At 61.1% G+C, this 16,659-nt stretch overlaps 2 protein-coding genes across 4 annotated transcripts; both read right to left on the bottom strand.

Annotated features, from left to right (window-relative positions):
• Positions 1-146: 146 nt before the first annotated feature.
• CCDC183 (coiled-coil domain containing 183) lies at positions 147-9,923 on the bottom strand. Of its 2 annotated transcripts, none has more exons than XM_058524520.1 (14): positions 9,557-9,923; positions 8,884-9,005; positions 7,685-7,762; positions 7,320-7,487; positions 7,102-7,206; positions 4,992-5,114; positions 3,584-3,709; positions 3,403-3,457; positions 2,733-2,833; positions 1,936-2,096; positions 1,495-1,663; positions 1,296-1,406; positions 1,122-1,218; positions 147-381 (listed from the first exon to the last, which is right to left on the bottom strand). In XM_058524520.1, the coding sequence occupies exons 1-14, from the start codon at positions 9,624-9,626 to the stop codon at positions 263-265; spliced, it is 1,605 nt and encodes a 534-aa protein (XP_058380503.1). In that variant the 5' UTR covers positions 9,627-9,923; the 3' UTR covers positions 147-262. The 2 variants fall into 2 exon arrangements, with proteins under 2 accessions (XP_058380503.1, XP_058380504.1); XM_058524521.1 differs by having other exon boundaries at positions 9,493-9,647.
• Positions 9,924-11,003: 1,080 nt separating this feature from the next.
• Positions 11,004-13,324, bottom strand: TMEM141 (transmembrane protein 141). 2 transcript variants are annotated; one of them, XM_058524529.1, is made up of 5 exons: positions 13,231-13,324; positions 12,873-12,939; positions 12,588-12,671; positions 12,209-12,316; positions 11,004-11,797 (listed from the first exon to the last, which is right to left on the bottom strand). In XM_058524529.1, exons 1-5 carry the CDS (start codon positions 13,282-13,284, stop codon positions 11,784-11,786), a joined length of 327 nt encoding a protein of 108 aa, XP_058380512.1. In that variant the 5' UTR covers positions 13,285-13,324; the 3' UTR covers positions 11,004-11,783. The 2 variants fall into 2 exon arrangements, with proteins under 2 accessions (XP_058380512.1, XP_058380511.1); XM_058524528.1 differs by lacking the exon at positions 11,004-11,797 and having other exon boundaries at positions 12,224-12,671.
• Positions 13,325-16,659: the final 3,335 nt, after the last annotated feature.

Raw genomic sequence — 16,659 nt, 5'->3', positions numbered from 1 at the left:
ACCTCCGTCCGTGTCTCCGCCCGGACCCCTGCTCAACCTCACCCCTCAACTCCGGGGCCCACATCCACAGCTAACACCCCACCGTCCCCCAGACTTCCCGACGTGATTCCCCATCTCTGCGCCCCCCAGGTTCATTTTTTCTGAGACTCCTGTCTCGCCGGTGTCGCCAGCAGTCCTGGAAAAATGCTTTATTGTGTAGAACAGCGGGGGCATGGGGCGGGGGCGGGGACGGGGAAGGGGCTCCTCCTCCTCCTTCTCCGGGTCACTTCTTTTTCTTCTTGGCCGCCTTGAGCTTCCCCTCGATCAGCCGCTGGCCCTGCCTCTTGATCTCGGCCCGCGAGGGGACGTAGCTGTGGTCCACGTCAGCGAACTGGAAGGTTTCTAGAAAGGAGGGCGAGGAGGAGGGGGCCGCGCTCGAAGCCCTGTCTTCAACCGCGGTTTCGGTTTCGTAGATTCTGGATTTGTCTGTTGGCACTCATTCATCACAGGCCAGGTAGTCACTGTATTTTCTTACTTTCTGTGTTCCTGACGCTCTGGCATTTGGGGTCTTACAGGCCGGGGACAGACTGCGCTCCCAGGGCTAGCCAGTTCTCAGACAGCAGAGGGCTCGCCCCTGGGCTTGTCTTTCAGGCAGACCAGCCAATCCAGAGCCCACACGCCGATCACCTCCTTTATCAAACTCACACACCAAGCCAGTATTACACGCCGAAACGACCCAGGACCGGGTACCAGACAACTGGGGCCAGCGCCCATGCCCCAAGCCCGCAGGGCTTCTTCACAAGCCAGTCTTAAACTGTGTACCTGCCCTGCCTTGCGCTTCCCGCAGAAACCCCAGTGAAGGCTCTGGCCTAGCCTTCCCCTCACTCCCTCTGTCTCCTGATTGGCACTGGCGCTTCCGTGTGTCAGGAAATGTAAAAAATTCTTTGAATGGCATTAGTCTCCACATCCTCACTAAGTCACCTCCATAAATTAAAACCCGTGGGTACAACTGACACCTGTTCTACGTCTCTGTAGCCCCCACTGTCCCTCCAGCCTGCCCTGGTGAGATGCAGCGAGCGCCGTCCCCAGCCTCTGCTTCTGCACAGCTCAGACCAGCCATCTGCCCAGCCCACAACCTGTACCTATCATATCCTCCTCCAGGCCCTCGAAGCTGATCCTGGTGTTCTGCTTCTCCTTCAGAGTTGAGGACTCCAAGGCGTCCCTCACCTTTGTGTTGATCTGCAGGGCACAGGGACTGTTGGCTCCGAGAGAACATGGGACGCATGAGCGCCTGCCCCCCCCAAGCCCAGGGCTACCTCCTCAGTCCTGGACAAGAGCTGCACTCTGTCCACCAGGTACAGGAGCTTCTCCTCGCAGTACGCCAGCTTGCCGTTCACATCGAGGGTGCCAGAGGGCACTGCTTCTTTCTGTAGGCCGAGAGGAGGGTCTCATCTCCCCTCGGGCCCCTCCCAGAGACCTTCTGTGTAGGCGGCTCCTCCCCGCTCTGGCTGGTACCTGGGCTGTGGGCAGGGCGATGCCAATCAGCCGGATGTAGAGGTTGTCAATGCCCATCTGGAGGGTCAGCAGCAGCTTCTGGCTCTTGGTCATCTTGGTGTGAGCCAGCTGTAGCCTGTCTTCCTCCTCCTTCAGCATGTCCCTCATTTTCTTCTCGACGGACTTAAAGCTGTTGGGGACGATGGGGAGGGAGATGGCACAACCCTGAGGGCAAGGCAGTCAGTGTCCTGAGCTGGGCGCTGTGCTAAAGTCAGGGGCTCAGGAGCTCAGATGTAGGCATGTGGGGTCCCCCGGCAGGGCCTTCGTAGCTCATCTGCAGAGCACTCATGCGCTTCCTGGCTGTGGGGACACTCAGCTTCAACCCTGGCCCCAGCCCATGGGGCTGTTCATGAGGACCCGAGGAGGGTGGCCCCGGAGAAAGGCAGGGCCTTTCTGGGGTACCTGATGGAGCTGGGTGTCTGGTGGAACCTGAGCATGGCCTCCTCCAGCTCCAGCTTCCTTGTCAAGGCCTCCAGCTGTGCCCGCCGCTCCGCACAGTCCTCCATCTGTAGCTCCAGGTTATCCTCTGTGTTCTTCTGAGCCAGGAACCGGCCGGCGATGTCCTGGCCAAGCCAGTGGGGGCAGAAACACGTATGGGCCAGGAGGCCTGGGGCCCCACAGAACTGGTTTCTTCTGGGTCCCGCCCAGTGATCAGGAATGACGTCGACTGTGGCTGGGCACTGAGGGCTTGCGAGGGGCCAACCATCAGGTGAAGGACTTTATGTGTGTCATTGCACATAACCCTCACAACAAGCAGACAGGGCAGATAACCCCAAGGTGGAGACAAGGAGACCACCACTGAGAGACTGCGTGGCTTTGACTCACTTGTCCACGGATGGACAAAGTTATGTCAGGGCCGAGGATGGGAGCTGAATGCTTACTAATAATAAACCCGGGTCAGAGTAGCGTAATGGGGGGCAGGACAGGAAGCTGCTCATTATGACACTGTCGGTTTCGGAAGGGGATGGAGTTGGAGGTGGAGGCCATGCCCTCAGCATCTGGATCCTCGCATTCCAGCAGGACGGTGGCTCGGGTATGCCAGCCACGTCCCGGCAGTGCCTGCTACTCGGAGCCATGGGGGCTGCAGCTTTGTGTGTCCATTCATTCAAAAGGTGCCTGCAGACCCTTGTCCAGCTCCACCAGACCTTGGGCTGGGGCAGGGGCCCCCCCCATGCCCCAGGAGTGCCAGGGAGCAGTACCCAGAGGTGGGAGCACTGCACAGCAGTCTTGACTTTCTCCACCAAAGCAGTCACGTCCGTCTGGTATTCGATATCAGCCTTGGAGGTCTCTCTTTTCGTCACTGGGCACAGCAGAGGGGAAGGGGCCAGCGTGCAGGAAGGGCGTGGGAGCTCTGCCCAAGGCCACTGGATGCCTCCGTATGTGCCCAGTCATCAGGGGAGGCCACCCAAGAGTGGGGTACCTATCAGGTAGCCTTCTTCCTCCTCGGCCGGCCCTTCAGGGATGCCCCAGGGCAGCTCCATCCGGAGGAGGACTAGAAGCAGCCTGGCACAGTGCGGCTTAGTGGTGCTTCTCAGAGGTGGCTCCAGGGCCCAGGGGATTCGGCTCATCTTTTCTGAGGAGTCACGGGATGACCGGGCCCTGGGGTGCCAGGAGACGGCATGGCCACGTGCATTTTACAGCCGAGAAGCTGGGGGCTCAGCCACTCTTGGCTGTGACCCCAAAGCTGGTAGCGGCTCCTTGAAGCATGCACTGCGGCTGTTGGTGCACAGAGGAGCGATAGGGGCTCGTCTGTCTCCCTCTCTGGCCACTACAGGTTGCACCTGGCCTCACAGTGACCCGACTGATGGCCGAGCCAGTGCCAGTCTCCCGGGGTCCTGGCTGGGGGCGGGCAGGGAGCTGGGCGCTTACCTTTCAGGGTTTCCTTGCTCATCAGGTTGGATGAGAAGTCCAGGTCCCGCCGGCCCTGATGGTGGGGGAGGAGGAGGTGAGCAGCGTCCTCTGCCAGGCAGTGGGCCACCCCAACCGTCCTCGTGCTGCAGTGGGGGTCGTGGCGGGGCTGTGCCCGGTGGCAGGCCTGGCCGGGACTCACCCGGCGGTACCGCTCGCTGGTCTCCTTGGTGTGGATCTTGTCGATCAGCTTCTTCTGCTGGTTGAGCCGGTTCTCCCGTGCCCGCCGCTCCTCGATGAAGGTCGCCTCTCCTTGCCTCATGTTCCTCTGGGGACACAGGGAGGTGGGCGGGGGTCTGTCTCACCAAGGCCTCCTATGGTGCTAAATCCAGGGGTCAGTCTCAGTCCCATCTTCCTAGATTTGGGAATAGCATTCGAGGCTATTGGCCACACCCTTCTTCCTAAAACACCGGTACCTGCGGCCTTCGCCATCCTTCTTGCTTTCGGCCATCCTCTCAGGATGGCTTCTCCCACCTGGCCTCTGAGCCATGGAGCCTCCCCTGGCCTTATGCTCCTCCCCAGCTGCAGCCACAGCTCGGGGACCAACTCCCATGTGCCTAACGGATTTCTATCTCCAGCCTGGGCTCTCTGCTGCCTCCCGCCCAGCTCCACCTAAAACTCACTAACGTGGATTCCACATGTCTAAAAATGACTCATCATCTTCCCCAAACCCGGTCCTTCCAGCATGTCCAGCTTTGGTGGCTAAATCCATTGTCTAGCCATGCCTGCGGATGCATCCTGGACGCTGCTCTCTCCCTCACTGTTCACATGTCACTCAGTGCCAGACCTCATCGGGGTGACCTCTTAAAGGCTTCTCGGCTCCATCCTTCTTTGGCCACCCAATTACACCACTGGTCTGGCCCAAGTGACCAGCATCTCAGCCCTGGTCCCCTCCAGTCTCTGCAGCCAGGATGCGCCGGTTTTGAAATACAAATCTGGTCCCATCTCCCTCTGTCTCTTCCCAGGGCTGCAGGTTAGGTTAGGGGCGGACACCTAAGCCCTGGCCGCCCCACTGCCTTGGCCGGCTCACAGGCTGCGTTCCTTGGCAGCTGCTGGGTTCCAGCTGCTCACGCCCCTTTCTGGCCCTGTTCAGCCCCATGACCTTTGTTGTCCCTCCTCCTCCAGGGCTCGGATCGCCTGACCTCCAGAGCCCCCCACTCAAGCACCGCCTCCCTGAGCCGGTCAGTGCCCCAGGGCAGCCACATGGCACCCACACCTCTCTGCAGTGCTGGTCAGAGGCTATGTGACCTTTCCTCATGGACTGCTGGATGAGCTTCTTGAGAACGGGCATGCCTGCCTTGCAGGGGCCCTTGGCACAGACCGGGTGAACGGTGGCCCCTGCCCAGACCAGGCCAGTCCTCTCCTTCCTACGTCTACCGCAGGGCTTCTGGGCCCAGTGGGACCCTCTCTGTCCAGGGCCACAGCGTGTGAGCAGAGCAGGCTGGCAGGGCGGGCAGGCGGTGTGGGCAAGGGTGTGTCCTGATGGACCCGGGACCAGACAGGTCCCAGAGAGCCCTGCAGGGCCCCCCAGCCCTGGGACCTGAGCTCACCTTGACCTCATCCGTAATCGTCATGGCATCTTGGGACATGACTGTCATATCCGACAGTTCCGAACAGTAGGCACCCACGAGATGCTGCAGCTTGTCCAGCTCCGTGGGGTATCCTGCCAGCTCCTGCATGGAAAGGGGCAGGCGAGCACCAAGCCTGAGGGCCAGCCCCATGCTGCCGTGCTCCGTGCCGGCTTCCTCGGCCCTCCCCGGTTCTCTGGTGGCCCCTAGAGTGGACCGCGCGTGCCCTCTACCCCTCACCCCAGACTGTGCGAGCCCTGAGGATGGTGATGGGTCTGGCCTGTGGCCCCAGCCCCCAGCCGGGCACAGAGCAGGTGAAAGGAAGTGTTTCGGGAGGGGCAGCCAGCATCTTCCTGGTGGGCGCTCCCACTGCCCAGGGCCACACAGCCCAGAGGCATGTCCGAAGAGGTTGTGATGGGATGCCCCAGCATGTGAGAGGTGACTCTGACACCCAGGGAGGCTGCTGCTTGGGAGCGGCTGCTGTCTGAAGTGAAGCAGAGGGCCAGAGACTCAGGGCTCAAGGCCAAGGCCACCCTGACCAGCCAGCTGTGAGACCTTGGGAAAGCCGCTTAACCTCTTTGAGGATCCCCATCTGCAAAAAGGTGATAATGGTTCCTCCAGAAGGTTGCCGTCAGGATCATTGAGAGGGTATAATGTGTTTACACAGGACCAGTTCATAAATGTCCAAGATATCTTGGCTCTTAGTATTTTGTTGTTATTTAACTACAATGTAGAGTCTTCACTGGTTTTTTAAAAATGCAGGTGACCGCAGGAGTTATTAAAAAAAATGCGTATGGGGGCCAGCCCAGTGGCGTAGTGGTTAAGTTCCCGTGCTCCACTTTGGCGGCCCGGGGTTCACAGGTTTGGATCCTGGGCGCGGACCTACACACTGCTTATCAAGCCATGCTGTGGCGGTGTCCCACATATAAAGTAGAGGAAGATGGGCACGGATGTTAGCCCAGGGCCAGTCTTCCTCAGCAAAAAGAGGAGGGTTGGCAACGGATGTTAGCTCAGGGCTAATCTTCCTCACACACACACACACACACACACACAATGCGTATGTTCTGAAAAGATAAGAAGGTGCCCCTGGGGGGACATAATGTGCCTAGGTAAAGGAGGGGTGGGACCCTGAGTGCAGTTGGCATGGGAAGGGGTGAGAGGAGGGGGCCCAGGAAGGGCAGAGGGGCAAGGCCTCCATCTGTGTCTCCAGGACCAGGGGGCCAAGGTGGAGGGACAGGCGGGAGGATGAAATTGTGTACTGCCCAGCTCTGGGGAACATGGGCAGGATCTAGGGGGCTGTGATCACAGCCGGGAGAGCTGCAGTGCCCACCCATGCCCCCACACCCTGCTCCCAACCACATTTCCTGTCATCCTCCTGGCCGCACTGTCCTCCAGGGCTCCCCCTCCCCCAGCCTCAGGATGAGGGAGTTTGGAGGGCTTCTCTCTCTGTTCCTGGCCTCCAGCCCTCATGTCCTCCTCCTCCTCCTCCCATCTACTGTCTACCTGGCCTGTGGCAGGTGCCTGTGCTCTGCTGCGTGGGGACTGAGGGGAGCCTCTGTGAAGACGTCTTGTCTCACAGCAGGGCTCACTGCCCCTGGGGGCCTCCTCCACAGGCAGCAGGGCGCTGGCTCACAGAGGTGGGCAGCGGGCCTAGGTTACCGGCCTGCTCAGAGGTGGCTTGCCCTGCATGATGTTAGGGAACTTCCTGAGAGTGCAGAGCCCATCCTGCCCTCAGAGGCCAGGCATTGAGAAATGACAGGGGCAAAATAAAACCACACTAAACTAGCATATACATGCAAGAAGACCTGAACAATTTCACATACGCCCAGGATATGCGTTTTTAGAGTAGCAAACATCAAGTTCTTGGAAGAATTTTTCCAGGCGCGCTGCACGTGCCCCTGCTCAGCTGGCGCCCAAAGCAGGGCTTAGTCCTCCTGGGGTGATCCAGCCCGGAGGAGAGGGGCAGGCCTGGGCGGCCCTGGCCTGGAGCCTCGCCCCACGAGATCCCACCCAGCCTGGCGCACAGGGCGTGGCCTGAGACCCCGCCCCTCCCGGCCAGCTGGGATCCCTGGGCTGGGGTGAGGGGACTCACTCTCTTCAGATAATCCAGCAGGTCCAAGTACAGCAGGTGGATGTTCTGGCTTGTGGTGATCTTGACCATCGTCTTTTCGATGTTGTTCTCCAGCTGGCGGATGACCTGGGGGCGGCCCGAGGGGGGCGCTGGCCTTTCTTCCAAGGCGTCTCATTCATCTGGCCCCGTCCCTCCCACGGAGCCCCGCCCGCTGCCGAGGCCCCGCCCCGGCGCCCCACCTGCATCATGCGCAGCTCCTCTTTGGTGGCATCGGGCTGGTTCTGCAGGCTGGCCAGCTCCAGCTGCATGCTCTCCAGCTGCTGCCCGCGTCGCCGCACCAGGTGGATCAGCACGTTGTGCACGTTCACGCGGTCGAAGACATACTTGCGCAGCTTCTCCCTCGCCACCTGGCTCGGAGGAGGACAGGCCCACGCATGGGTGCGCAGGGGCCCGCGGAGCCGGCCTGGAGTGGGTGAGCAGGGAGGGGCCCATGCCAACCCCACAGGGACCCCAGGGCTGGGGACTCTCTGTGACCCCCACTGGCTCCGCAGCGCTGTTTAGTGGGGGGTGTACTGGCTGGCGGCGCTATGGGACTCCGCCTTACCTCCATGGTGCAGCGGCAGTGTGCCAGCCTCGTGGGCACGTCCTTCCCGCAGGCCTTGGAGATGGTCCACTGGTCGTACTGTGGAGTGGCGGCGGCTGAGTGAGGGGCTGGGCCTCTCTGTGTACCCCCAGCCGCTGACCCCGCCCCCCGCATTCTTCCCAGGCCTTGTCTGCCCTGTACTAGCCCAGCAGTAAGACCCCAGCTCCTGGGCCCATAGGAGGCAGAGTGCTACAGCACCCCATCTGGGCCATCTTGGCTTGGATGCGATGGGGGTCCAGAGAGGAGGGCCTAGGTCTCCCCTAAGTGAAAATTAATAAAGGGAAACCTCATTTAAAATGCAGTGGGGAAGCCCTGTAGGGGGAGTTCTCAAACACACACCAGCATCACAGCTCACTTGACAGTTTTGGGCAGGAAGTGCAACTATTTTACAACTCCAGCAGCTGGAAGGAAGATTTTTCTCCTTGCCCAGCAACAGCCCAGCTGATGAGAAGCAGTTGCCGCCCTGAACTCTTACTCTTCTCCAATGAACTTTCCTTTAGAACAGCCCCCCTCCCCATAAAAGCAAGCTCCCCTGCTTTGTTCTCTGGACTTGCCTGTGGTTTATTGTAGTTTGCATGTCCTGAATTGGGATTTTTTTGCTATTCCCAAATAAACTCCTTTTGCTGGGAAAATAACTGGCTATTTTATTTTATTTTATTTTTGGTGAGGAAGATTGGCCCTGAACTAACATCTGTTGCCAATCTTCCTGTTTTTTGTATGTGGGACGCTACGACAGCATGGCTTAATGAGCGGTGTGTAGGTCCATCCGTGCCCGGGATCCAAACCCATGAACCCTGGGCTGCTGAAGCAGAATGTACAAACTTAACTACTATACCACTGGGCTGGCCCCTGGCTATTTTATTTTAAAGTTGACACCTATACGGCCAGAGAGCTAGAAGGGCCCCTGCTGCAGGGGGTAGCCTGGGAAAGGGGCCCCAGTCAGGCCCTGGGCCTTGCCCTCTGGGGTGGATGGTGAGGAACCTGTCCCTGGGGGCTCACTGGTGTGACTGGAGCCCTCCTGGAGATGCCCCTGGCTCCAGAAAGGTGGGATCACAGCGGGGAAAGGCGAGGAGGTGCCTGCCATCCCCCTGTCTGGCTGTTTCAGCACGTGCCCACCCCACCTCCAGCCAGTAGGCGGCAGGGAGGGGCCGGCTGTTCACCTTCTTGGCCAAAGCCCAGTCTTGGGCCCCGTGGCGGATCTTACTGCGCAGGAGAGCCAGCGTCTCCTTGTTCTTGACCGTCTTCTCCTTCATCGCCTGGACCTGCAGCGCCCGACATTGCTCTGTGGGCGAGGGACAGGTCAGCCAGGATGTGGGCCAAGGGCCTGGCTGGGATCCCTGGGCTGGGGAGGCTCGCATCACGGGGTAGGGGCATGAGGATGCTGCCTCCACAGCCACACTCTCGCCTCCCAGCCTGCCATGGGGGCCACCGGCTTCACTGCTCAGCAGTGCTTATCTGGACGGCTCTCAGTGAACGGCTGTGCCCGCCAGTGGGGAGGGTGAGGTGGAAGCCAGGGATGGACACGTCCTGTGATCCCTTCCAGACGTACTGGCCACGGAGGCAGGCGGGTCTCTTGCTGTCCCCTCTGGCTTTGGGGCCCACCACGCTCTCAAATCTCCTTGAAAACCCCAGTTTCTCCTCTGCCCCCGCCCCCTGCACGCCAGGCCCCTTTGATCTCTTCTCCCGGCTCTGTTTGGGGGTGGGCAGTAGGGTGGCCACTAGCCTGCTTGTCCTGGACTGTCCCTGTGTTAAAACTGAAAGTCCTGCACCTGGGAGCCCCTGAGCCCCGGGGCGGTGGGGCGGGCCGGCTGGTCACTGCAGTGGCGGGCTCACCCTGGAGCCGGGTGATGGTCTTCATCTCCTGGATCTGCTCGTCCACATCTGCCTCGCTGTGCATCTTCATGGCGGCCCTCAGGGTCCTCCAGGGGCCCTCCGCACCTCCTGCCCTCCCTGTGCTGGGCCTGCTCAGCAGAACCACAGCTCAGACTGTTCCCTGAATCTCGGTCCATTGTGATGGGGGCCAAGGTTCTCAATGCCCAGGGAACCCTGGAATTCCTAGCCCACCCTGCCCCCACCCTTGGCCCCTAGCCGGCCTCCGGGTCATGCCCTGGATGCTTGAGTCTTGTGGCTGCTCCCTGCTCAGGAGTGCCGCCTGGGTCAAGGCACGTTTCTTCCACAGGGTGGTGATTGGTGGCGGTTTGACACTGCACCCCACACCAGCCCCCCTGCACTCTCCCCATCCCCTCCACGCCCCCAGGCCATCGTCCACTGAGCCTCCTAAAACTTCCAACCCCTCACTGCTTTGTGAGCTCTCCATTCCCCCACGCCACCCCAAGTTCAAACTCCGCACCCTGGGTGACCTGGCTCATGAGACCCCAGCCTTGGCCCTCACTCCCCCATCTCTCCCTGACCTTCACCTGCTACCTGGAGCCCGCCCTGTTCACCCTCGGCCCTCCCTCTGAACCCAGGCCTTATCTTCAGGGGGTTGGAAGGACCTGAGCATGGTCTGCTCCCTGTCCCCCTACCCTGTCCTCCCAAGGCCTGAGGCAGAGCCTGCTCACTGTCCCCCAATATTGGTTCTCCCTTCTCCCTCAGATATAGAACCCCTGAACTTTAGTGGGGCACATGGCTGCCCAGGGCAAGGCTGCCTTCCCAGGTGTCTTTGCACTAGGCATACCACATGACTTAGTTCTGGCCAATGGAGTGTAAGCAGAAGTGGTGAGCAAACTGCCCTCCTCCTCCTCCTTTCTCCTTCCTATTGACTGGGATGAAGACATGATAGCTGGAGCTGGTGCAACAGCCTGGGACCATGAGGTAGATTTAGAATGGAGGCCATTACAGCAAGGAACAGACTAAAAGGAGCCGGGGTCCCTGAGTCCTTATCAGCCCTGGAACACCCACTTGGACTTTTACCTGGAAGAAAACGAAAACTCTAGCTTGCCTATGCCATGGTTATCTTGGCTTCCTGTCCTTTTGCCTTCCCACCAACAGATTCCCTGGTGCACAGTAGGTGCTCAATAGACATTCTTTTGAATGACTGGCTAGGCCAAGATGCGCAGGGGCTGAGCTGGGGCTGGAGCAGCACAGCCCTGGGTGTGCCTTCACTGTCACTGGGAAGCCGAGTGTAAAGGACGATGGACTCGCCCAGGTTTTATATAATCTCTGCCTGTTCCTCTGCTGGGGGTGGTGAGGTGGGTGGTCTTGCCCACTCAGGAGCTCTCCTTCCATGTGGACAGAGCTCCAGTAAGCTAGCTCTGGCCCCCTCCGCCCCTCACCTCCTCCTCCCCTGGAGAGAAGTGGCTTATTCTGATAGGTGTGTTGAAATGACAGGCAAGTGGGCCAGCCACTTCCGTCCCTTGTCTCCAGAGCCAGGCGCTGATTGGCTGCACACCTGCTCTGCTCCTCCACACCAAACTGTATGAAAGCAGGCCCCCATGTGGAGCGGCCTCAGTGGTCTTACAGGGCCCACAGGGCCGACGGGAGTGTCTAATTCTGGGGTCAGTGTTAGGAACTGCCCTGGCACGCCCTCCAGTATCAGCTGTATGGCACGAAGGTGACACTTGTCTCTCATTCTTTCCGCTTTGACTCCTTTCCCAATTGGTTTAGAACTCAGGTGGGAACAAGGGCGTTTATTAGTCCCACAACCCCCAGCAGCAGCTGTCACCTCTGACTGTGGGGGGTGCGGGGGCCAGAAAGGGAGTGTCAGAGCACCAGAGGTGCAGAAGTCCCCTCCACCATGCGCCCCCGAGCTGCTGCCCCCAGACGCATGCATGAGACAGGCCATGATCCTCTCCTCTCCGATCCTCTCTGGCTCCCCATGTCCACTATGTTTCTCGCTGCCCTTTCTGGTCTGACCTCCGGGGCAGGGCCCAGGCTTGGGACAAGAGCAGTCTGCATGGGTCTGGCAGACCTGGCCATGCATGTGTGCAGGGGACACAGCTGGGGCACCTTAGGGTGTGGGGAGGGCCTATGTGTGTGGGGAAGCCTGGGGTGTGGAGACGCTGTGGGCTGTGTTCTAGAACTCTCCAGCCCCAGATCTTCTGCGCCGGCTGGAGCTCTCCTAGCTGTGCCGATCTGTAAGAGGCAACAAGGGACAGCTAGAACCATACTCTAAAGCTGCTCATGGTCCCTGCACTCATTTTACTGTGACAAAAACAGAGGCCCGTAACAAGGACGCTGGCAGTGCAGGCCAGGCCTGAGATCAATCAGCCGCTCTTCTTGGGGTGCCCACACTCCTCACTCCACACTCCCCCCATCCCAGGGCCACTCAACCCCTCCTGGGTCTTCCTCCTGCACACAGGGCTCTGGGAGGTCTGTCTGCTGTGTGCACTCCCACGCCCGCCCCTCCAGGATGTGCACGCTGAGGGGACAGGCCAGAAGGGAGAGGCCCTGTTCAGCCTGCACCTTGGGCCCTGGGCTTGTCTGCCTAAAAATCTGGGCCCTGGAGCCTCAGGTTCCATGTCCCGCTGCCCCTGGGCCTCTCACCTGTGCCTGCGTCTTTGGGGAGCTGCCCCGTCTCCAGGAAGAGCCAGAGGTTGCTGCATTTCTGCGACTCCACTCGCGTCACCCAGTAGCTGGCCACTGAGCCTGCGACTGGGGAGCAGGGGGCAGGGGCCGGTGGGCTTGGGGGCCTGGGCCTCTGCACTTCTCAGGGAAAGGAGACCTGGGCACAGGCTTCTGGGCAGACGGTGGTGGTGGGCTCACGCAGGGCTGCCATCAAGAACTGGGGTCCCATTCCAGGAGGCAGGGATGCCTGGAACCAGAGGCCCCGCCCCCCATCCAGCGGGAACCCACCCCTGCTGAGGAGCCAGCGTCACCTCTGGCAGCCGGTGCATTTCAGGGGTCCCAGGCACAGAGTACGTACCCACCGCCACCAGCACGTTCCACTGAAAGGGGTACTGAAACTTCCTCTGAATGAACATCTGCAGGCCAGAGGTCGCACCTGTGCCTGCCAAGAGCCACGGTCCCCATCAGCCAGCCTGTCCACCCGGCTGGCCAGTGGACCACCTGGGCACAGCCTGAGAGCCCGCGGCATCTGCCAGGCTCCCAACACCAGCGGACAGGCGACCTGGCGCCACCTGCTGGGGAGTCAGGGTGAGACAGGAGGGTGACGTCTCTCCACACCCCAGGACACCTGGACTCAGCCTACCTGTGATAAAGGTGAAAACGCCCTTCATGAAGGCGTTCGACTGGCACGCGGCATACTCCCCGAGTCCCTGGGATGGGAGAGGGGTAAACTCAGTTCCTCTCCCTCTTCCTTCACCGCCCCTCTTGTCCCTCCTTGGGGCACACTGGCCGTGGGGGAGACTACCACTCGCCGTGAGGCCCTGGGGGCTTGGACACATCCCACCTGCGCCCATGCCCACTCAGGACGCCCCGATCCCCATAGCAAGAGGGTCCTCCCTCTCTGCCCCTCTTCCCTGACAAGGGCACCCCCACCCAGCCCCCCGCCTCGCTCAGGTCAGGTCCTGAGGTCCGGGGCCCGCGTCCCAGGCCGGCCTTCTCACCGGGTGCTTGGCAGCCACGGCGTCGTCCACCCGGGACAGGCCCAGGTTCACCATGGCCGGCGGGGCGCGGGGAGCGGGCTGGCGGGCCTGCGCAGGACCGGGCGGAGGGGGCGGAGCCGAGCGAAGGGGGCGGAGCCGGGAGCAGAGGCGGGGTCGGTCGGAGGGGGCGGAGCCGGGAGAAGAGGCGGGCCGTGCGGAGGGGGCGGAGCCGAGCGAAGAGGGCCGGGCGAAGGGGCGGGGCCTGCCGTGCTCTCCCCAGCCCCGGCTCTGTGACCGTGGGCGCCGAGGCGCCGGGCGCGCGGGGGGCGTGGCGCGTGGCTGGCCGGCCTCTGTCACCCGCCTTATTAACACGGTCGGGGAGGTGTAATGATTATTGTTAGCGTTATTTGTTGGGGTGGGGCTTTAAGGGATTAAATCTCTTGGAAATGACCACAGAGTAGCGATGTATCGAATGATTATTTGGCAAATTAATCGCCAAAATACTACATCCCCTACTTGGTGCCAGTTCTGTGCTAGGCGCTGAGGGTCCCACGGAGGAGTCAGAGCCCCTGCCTTCATAGAGCAGAAGGGTAAAGAGACTCGGGAGGGAGATCAGGAAAACAAAACGGGGAGGGGGATGGGGGCCAGGGCGTGTGTGGGGTGCACCCCCAGGAGGCGCTCAGAGGGAAAGACTGCGGCTGAGGTTCTGGAAGAGGACCCTCAAATGTGAACTGCTGGGTGGGACTGAGCGTGGCCTATTTGCGGAAGGTTCTGGAGGCCCGTGTGGCTGGAGCTGAGGGTGAGAGGAGAGGGTGAGGTGACGTCACCGGCCACAACCTGCTGTGCCTTGAAGCCTGGGGGGGCCGTCAGTTCCTCTGAGTGCTGCCGAAAGCCATGGGGGGCCCCCCGCAGGGATGCCAGCTCCATGGACTTCTGGCTGTCCTGGGACAGAGGGTGGCCAGCCTTCCAGGAGTGCATCTGCTAAGGCTTAGAGAGCGTTTCAGCAGTGGAGCAGGTAGGGGCACTGTCAGGGTGCAGGGGCGCTGTCGGGGTACAGAGGTGCTGTTGCAGTGCAGGGTTGCTGTCGGGGTGCAGGGGCACTGTCGGGGTGCAGGGATGCTGTCAGGGTGTGTTTAGAGGCTGCACTAACAGGCCTTGGCACTGGGTTGGAGGTAGAGATGAGAGGAAGGGGACCTAGGCTGGCCTCCAGGTGTCTGCCCTGAGCACAGGTGGGCTCTGCAGTGGAGTGAAGGGAGCCGGCTCCTGTGGGATGGCACCAGGAGGTGGTTTGGGCTCTGTTCGGTCTGAGATGTCTGGAGACAGGAGCATGGGATGTGTGAATTTGGTACCCAAAGGGGAGGTCAGGGTGGGGGGGTCGCCCCCTTGAGAAATCTGGCCCTAAATGAACAGTCGGGGCCAGCGGCACCCGGAGTGATGTCTTCTGCGGTGCTCCCTCGCGTGGGTGGGGCTCCGACAGGGGCAGGCAGTTTACGCAGGGTTAGGGTTTGCCAGGTGAGGAGGCCCATGGAGAGGTTCGGTAGGCTGGTGCTGGTGCATTTCAGCCGGCTGAGGAGGGAAGGAAAGACAAGAGAGGTGATGCCAAGGTCGAGGGTCAGTGGATCAGAGCCCCCAGTGGGTTGCAACATTGCTGGGGTGAAGACAGTAAGAAGTGCCTTGGAGGGACAGGTGGTGAGGTGGCCAGGGTAGGGGCCTTGACACTGATGCTTCACGGGTGGACACAGTAGCACGACCGTGGGAGGGGGTGGCTGAGGTGGGGTGTCAGAACAACTCTTGGGGCTAAGGAGACAGAGGGACTGGGAGGCAGGGGCTGGGCGGGTGGGCCACCTGGATGTCGAGGTTGCCCAGGCAGCAATGAGGGAGGGAGGCCGTGAGCCAGGGGTCTTCAAGGAGTGAGATGGGAGAGGCCAAAAGCAGGGTGGTGGCTGGTGGGAAAGTCTGGTGGTGTGCTTTCCCTGGGTACAGGATTTGGGAGGAGGAGGAAGGAGAGGCTGCCCAGGCCCTGGACTGGGGACTCAGAGCAATCAGGGTTCTTATCAACTCTGAACTTTGATAGACAACCCCCCCATTTAAAACTCCTGGTCGTTAAAAATGCTTTCTTTAAAAAATTGGTTATTGCTTGTTAATGAGAATTCTGTACAAAAATTAAAGCAGTGCTCCTGGAGTAAAACGCATACCATCCCTCCGCAATGTGGGTACTGGTGGGACGTTCCTGGGGCAAGGGGGTGACCTCGGGGTGCCAGAGAGAGTGGGGATGAGGGGGGCAGTGGTGGAGATGTGGGGTGATGGAAGGAGACTCCGGGTGATGGGGAGATGTGGGGTGAAGGAGGCAGACGTGGAAGGGGTCCTGGGCACCCGCCCACAGGGTGAGGAGTGAGGAGTCCCCTCCTTTCACTGTGTGGCCTGCTGGGTGCCAGGCCTGGATTCAAGGGCCCACAGCACCCCCTACAGGGCCCGGGGGGCCTTGGTCCTCCTTCCCTCGACAAGTGTGACCCCATCCTCAGGTCCCGGTCGGGGAGGGCAGGTGTCACAGGGAGCCGAAGGCGCTGCCCACCTCCCCCTCCCCCACCCTGGGCCCTCACCTGCTGTACCCCTTTGCCCCTGAACTCCCCGCCATGGCCCTGTGCCTCCCCATCGGCCTCGGTGCTGTGGTCAGCAGAGGGTCAGGCAAATGGAGGGAGCTCTGAACTCCTGGGGCCTGCTTGGCTGGATGGTCCAAGCTCTGCCCACTGGGTTTCCGGAAGATTCCGTTCTCAGCTGGCTCCTTGTGCCTCACTCCTGGCCTGGGCTGAACCAGCCACCGTTATAAAAGCTGGAGGCCTCCCTGGGGCGAGGCGGCTTTGACCTCCTGCTCCAGAGAGGACTGAGGAGGCTCTGCGGGTGGGTCACGTGGTGGACCCCATCCAGGGTGCACCCCCTCTCACCCTCAGCACCATTCTGGAGGGAGGGAAGCTTCCTGGTCAGCTCTGGCTCCTGAGAGTGAGCAGGGGGTGATCTCAGCCAAGCCCCAGACCCCTCTGGGCCTCAGTTTCCGCTTATGTCTCTCCAGTGGCCCCTGGGCTCCTTCAGGCCGAGTCCCCGATGGCCGCAGTGGCCGTCTGCCCTTCTGCCCAGTCAACAGGGCCACTGTCCAGCCTGCCGTCCTCTCCAGGGCCCCTGAGGTCACTTTCCCTCCACCTGCCTGCCTGGCCCCCTGGCGTGCTGAGCCTGTGCCCAGAGCTGGCCACACCGCCTTGCTGTGGGTTTGCAGCTCCAGAAGAGGCTGTGGGGGGCCACCAAGCCTTTGAGACCCTCACTGTACCCTTCTGTCTAGGGTGTGCTTGGGGTGGGGGGTCGGTTGCCAGGGGGGCTAGCTGGGCTGCAATTCTGTGTCCCACAGGGACCCCCCGGCCCATCCACCTGCAGGGTGGGTCTGTCGCAGGATGCCCTGGG

Source organism: Diceros bicornis, chromosome 28, assembly GCF_020826845.1.
Source record: "Diceros bicornis minor isolate mBicDic1 chromosome 28, mDicBic1.mat.cur, whole genome shotgun sequence".
Lineage (NCBI taxonomy): Eukaryota > Metazoa > Chordata > Mammalia > Perissodactyla > Rhinocerotidae > Diceros > Diceros bicornis.
The sequence above is the reverse complement of the archived record's forward strand: the minus strand, read 5'-3'. Positions and strand labels throughout refer to the sequence as shown.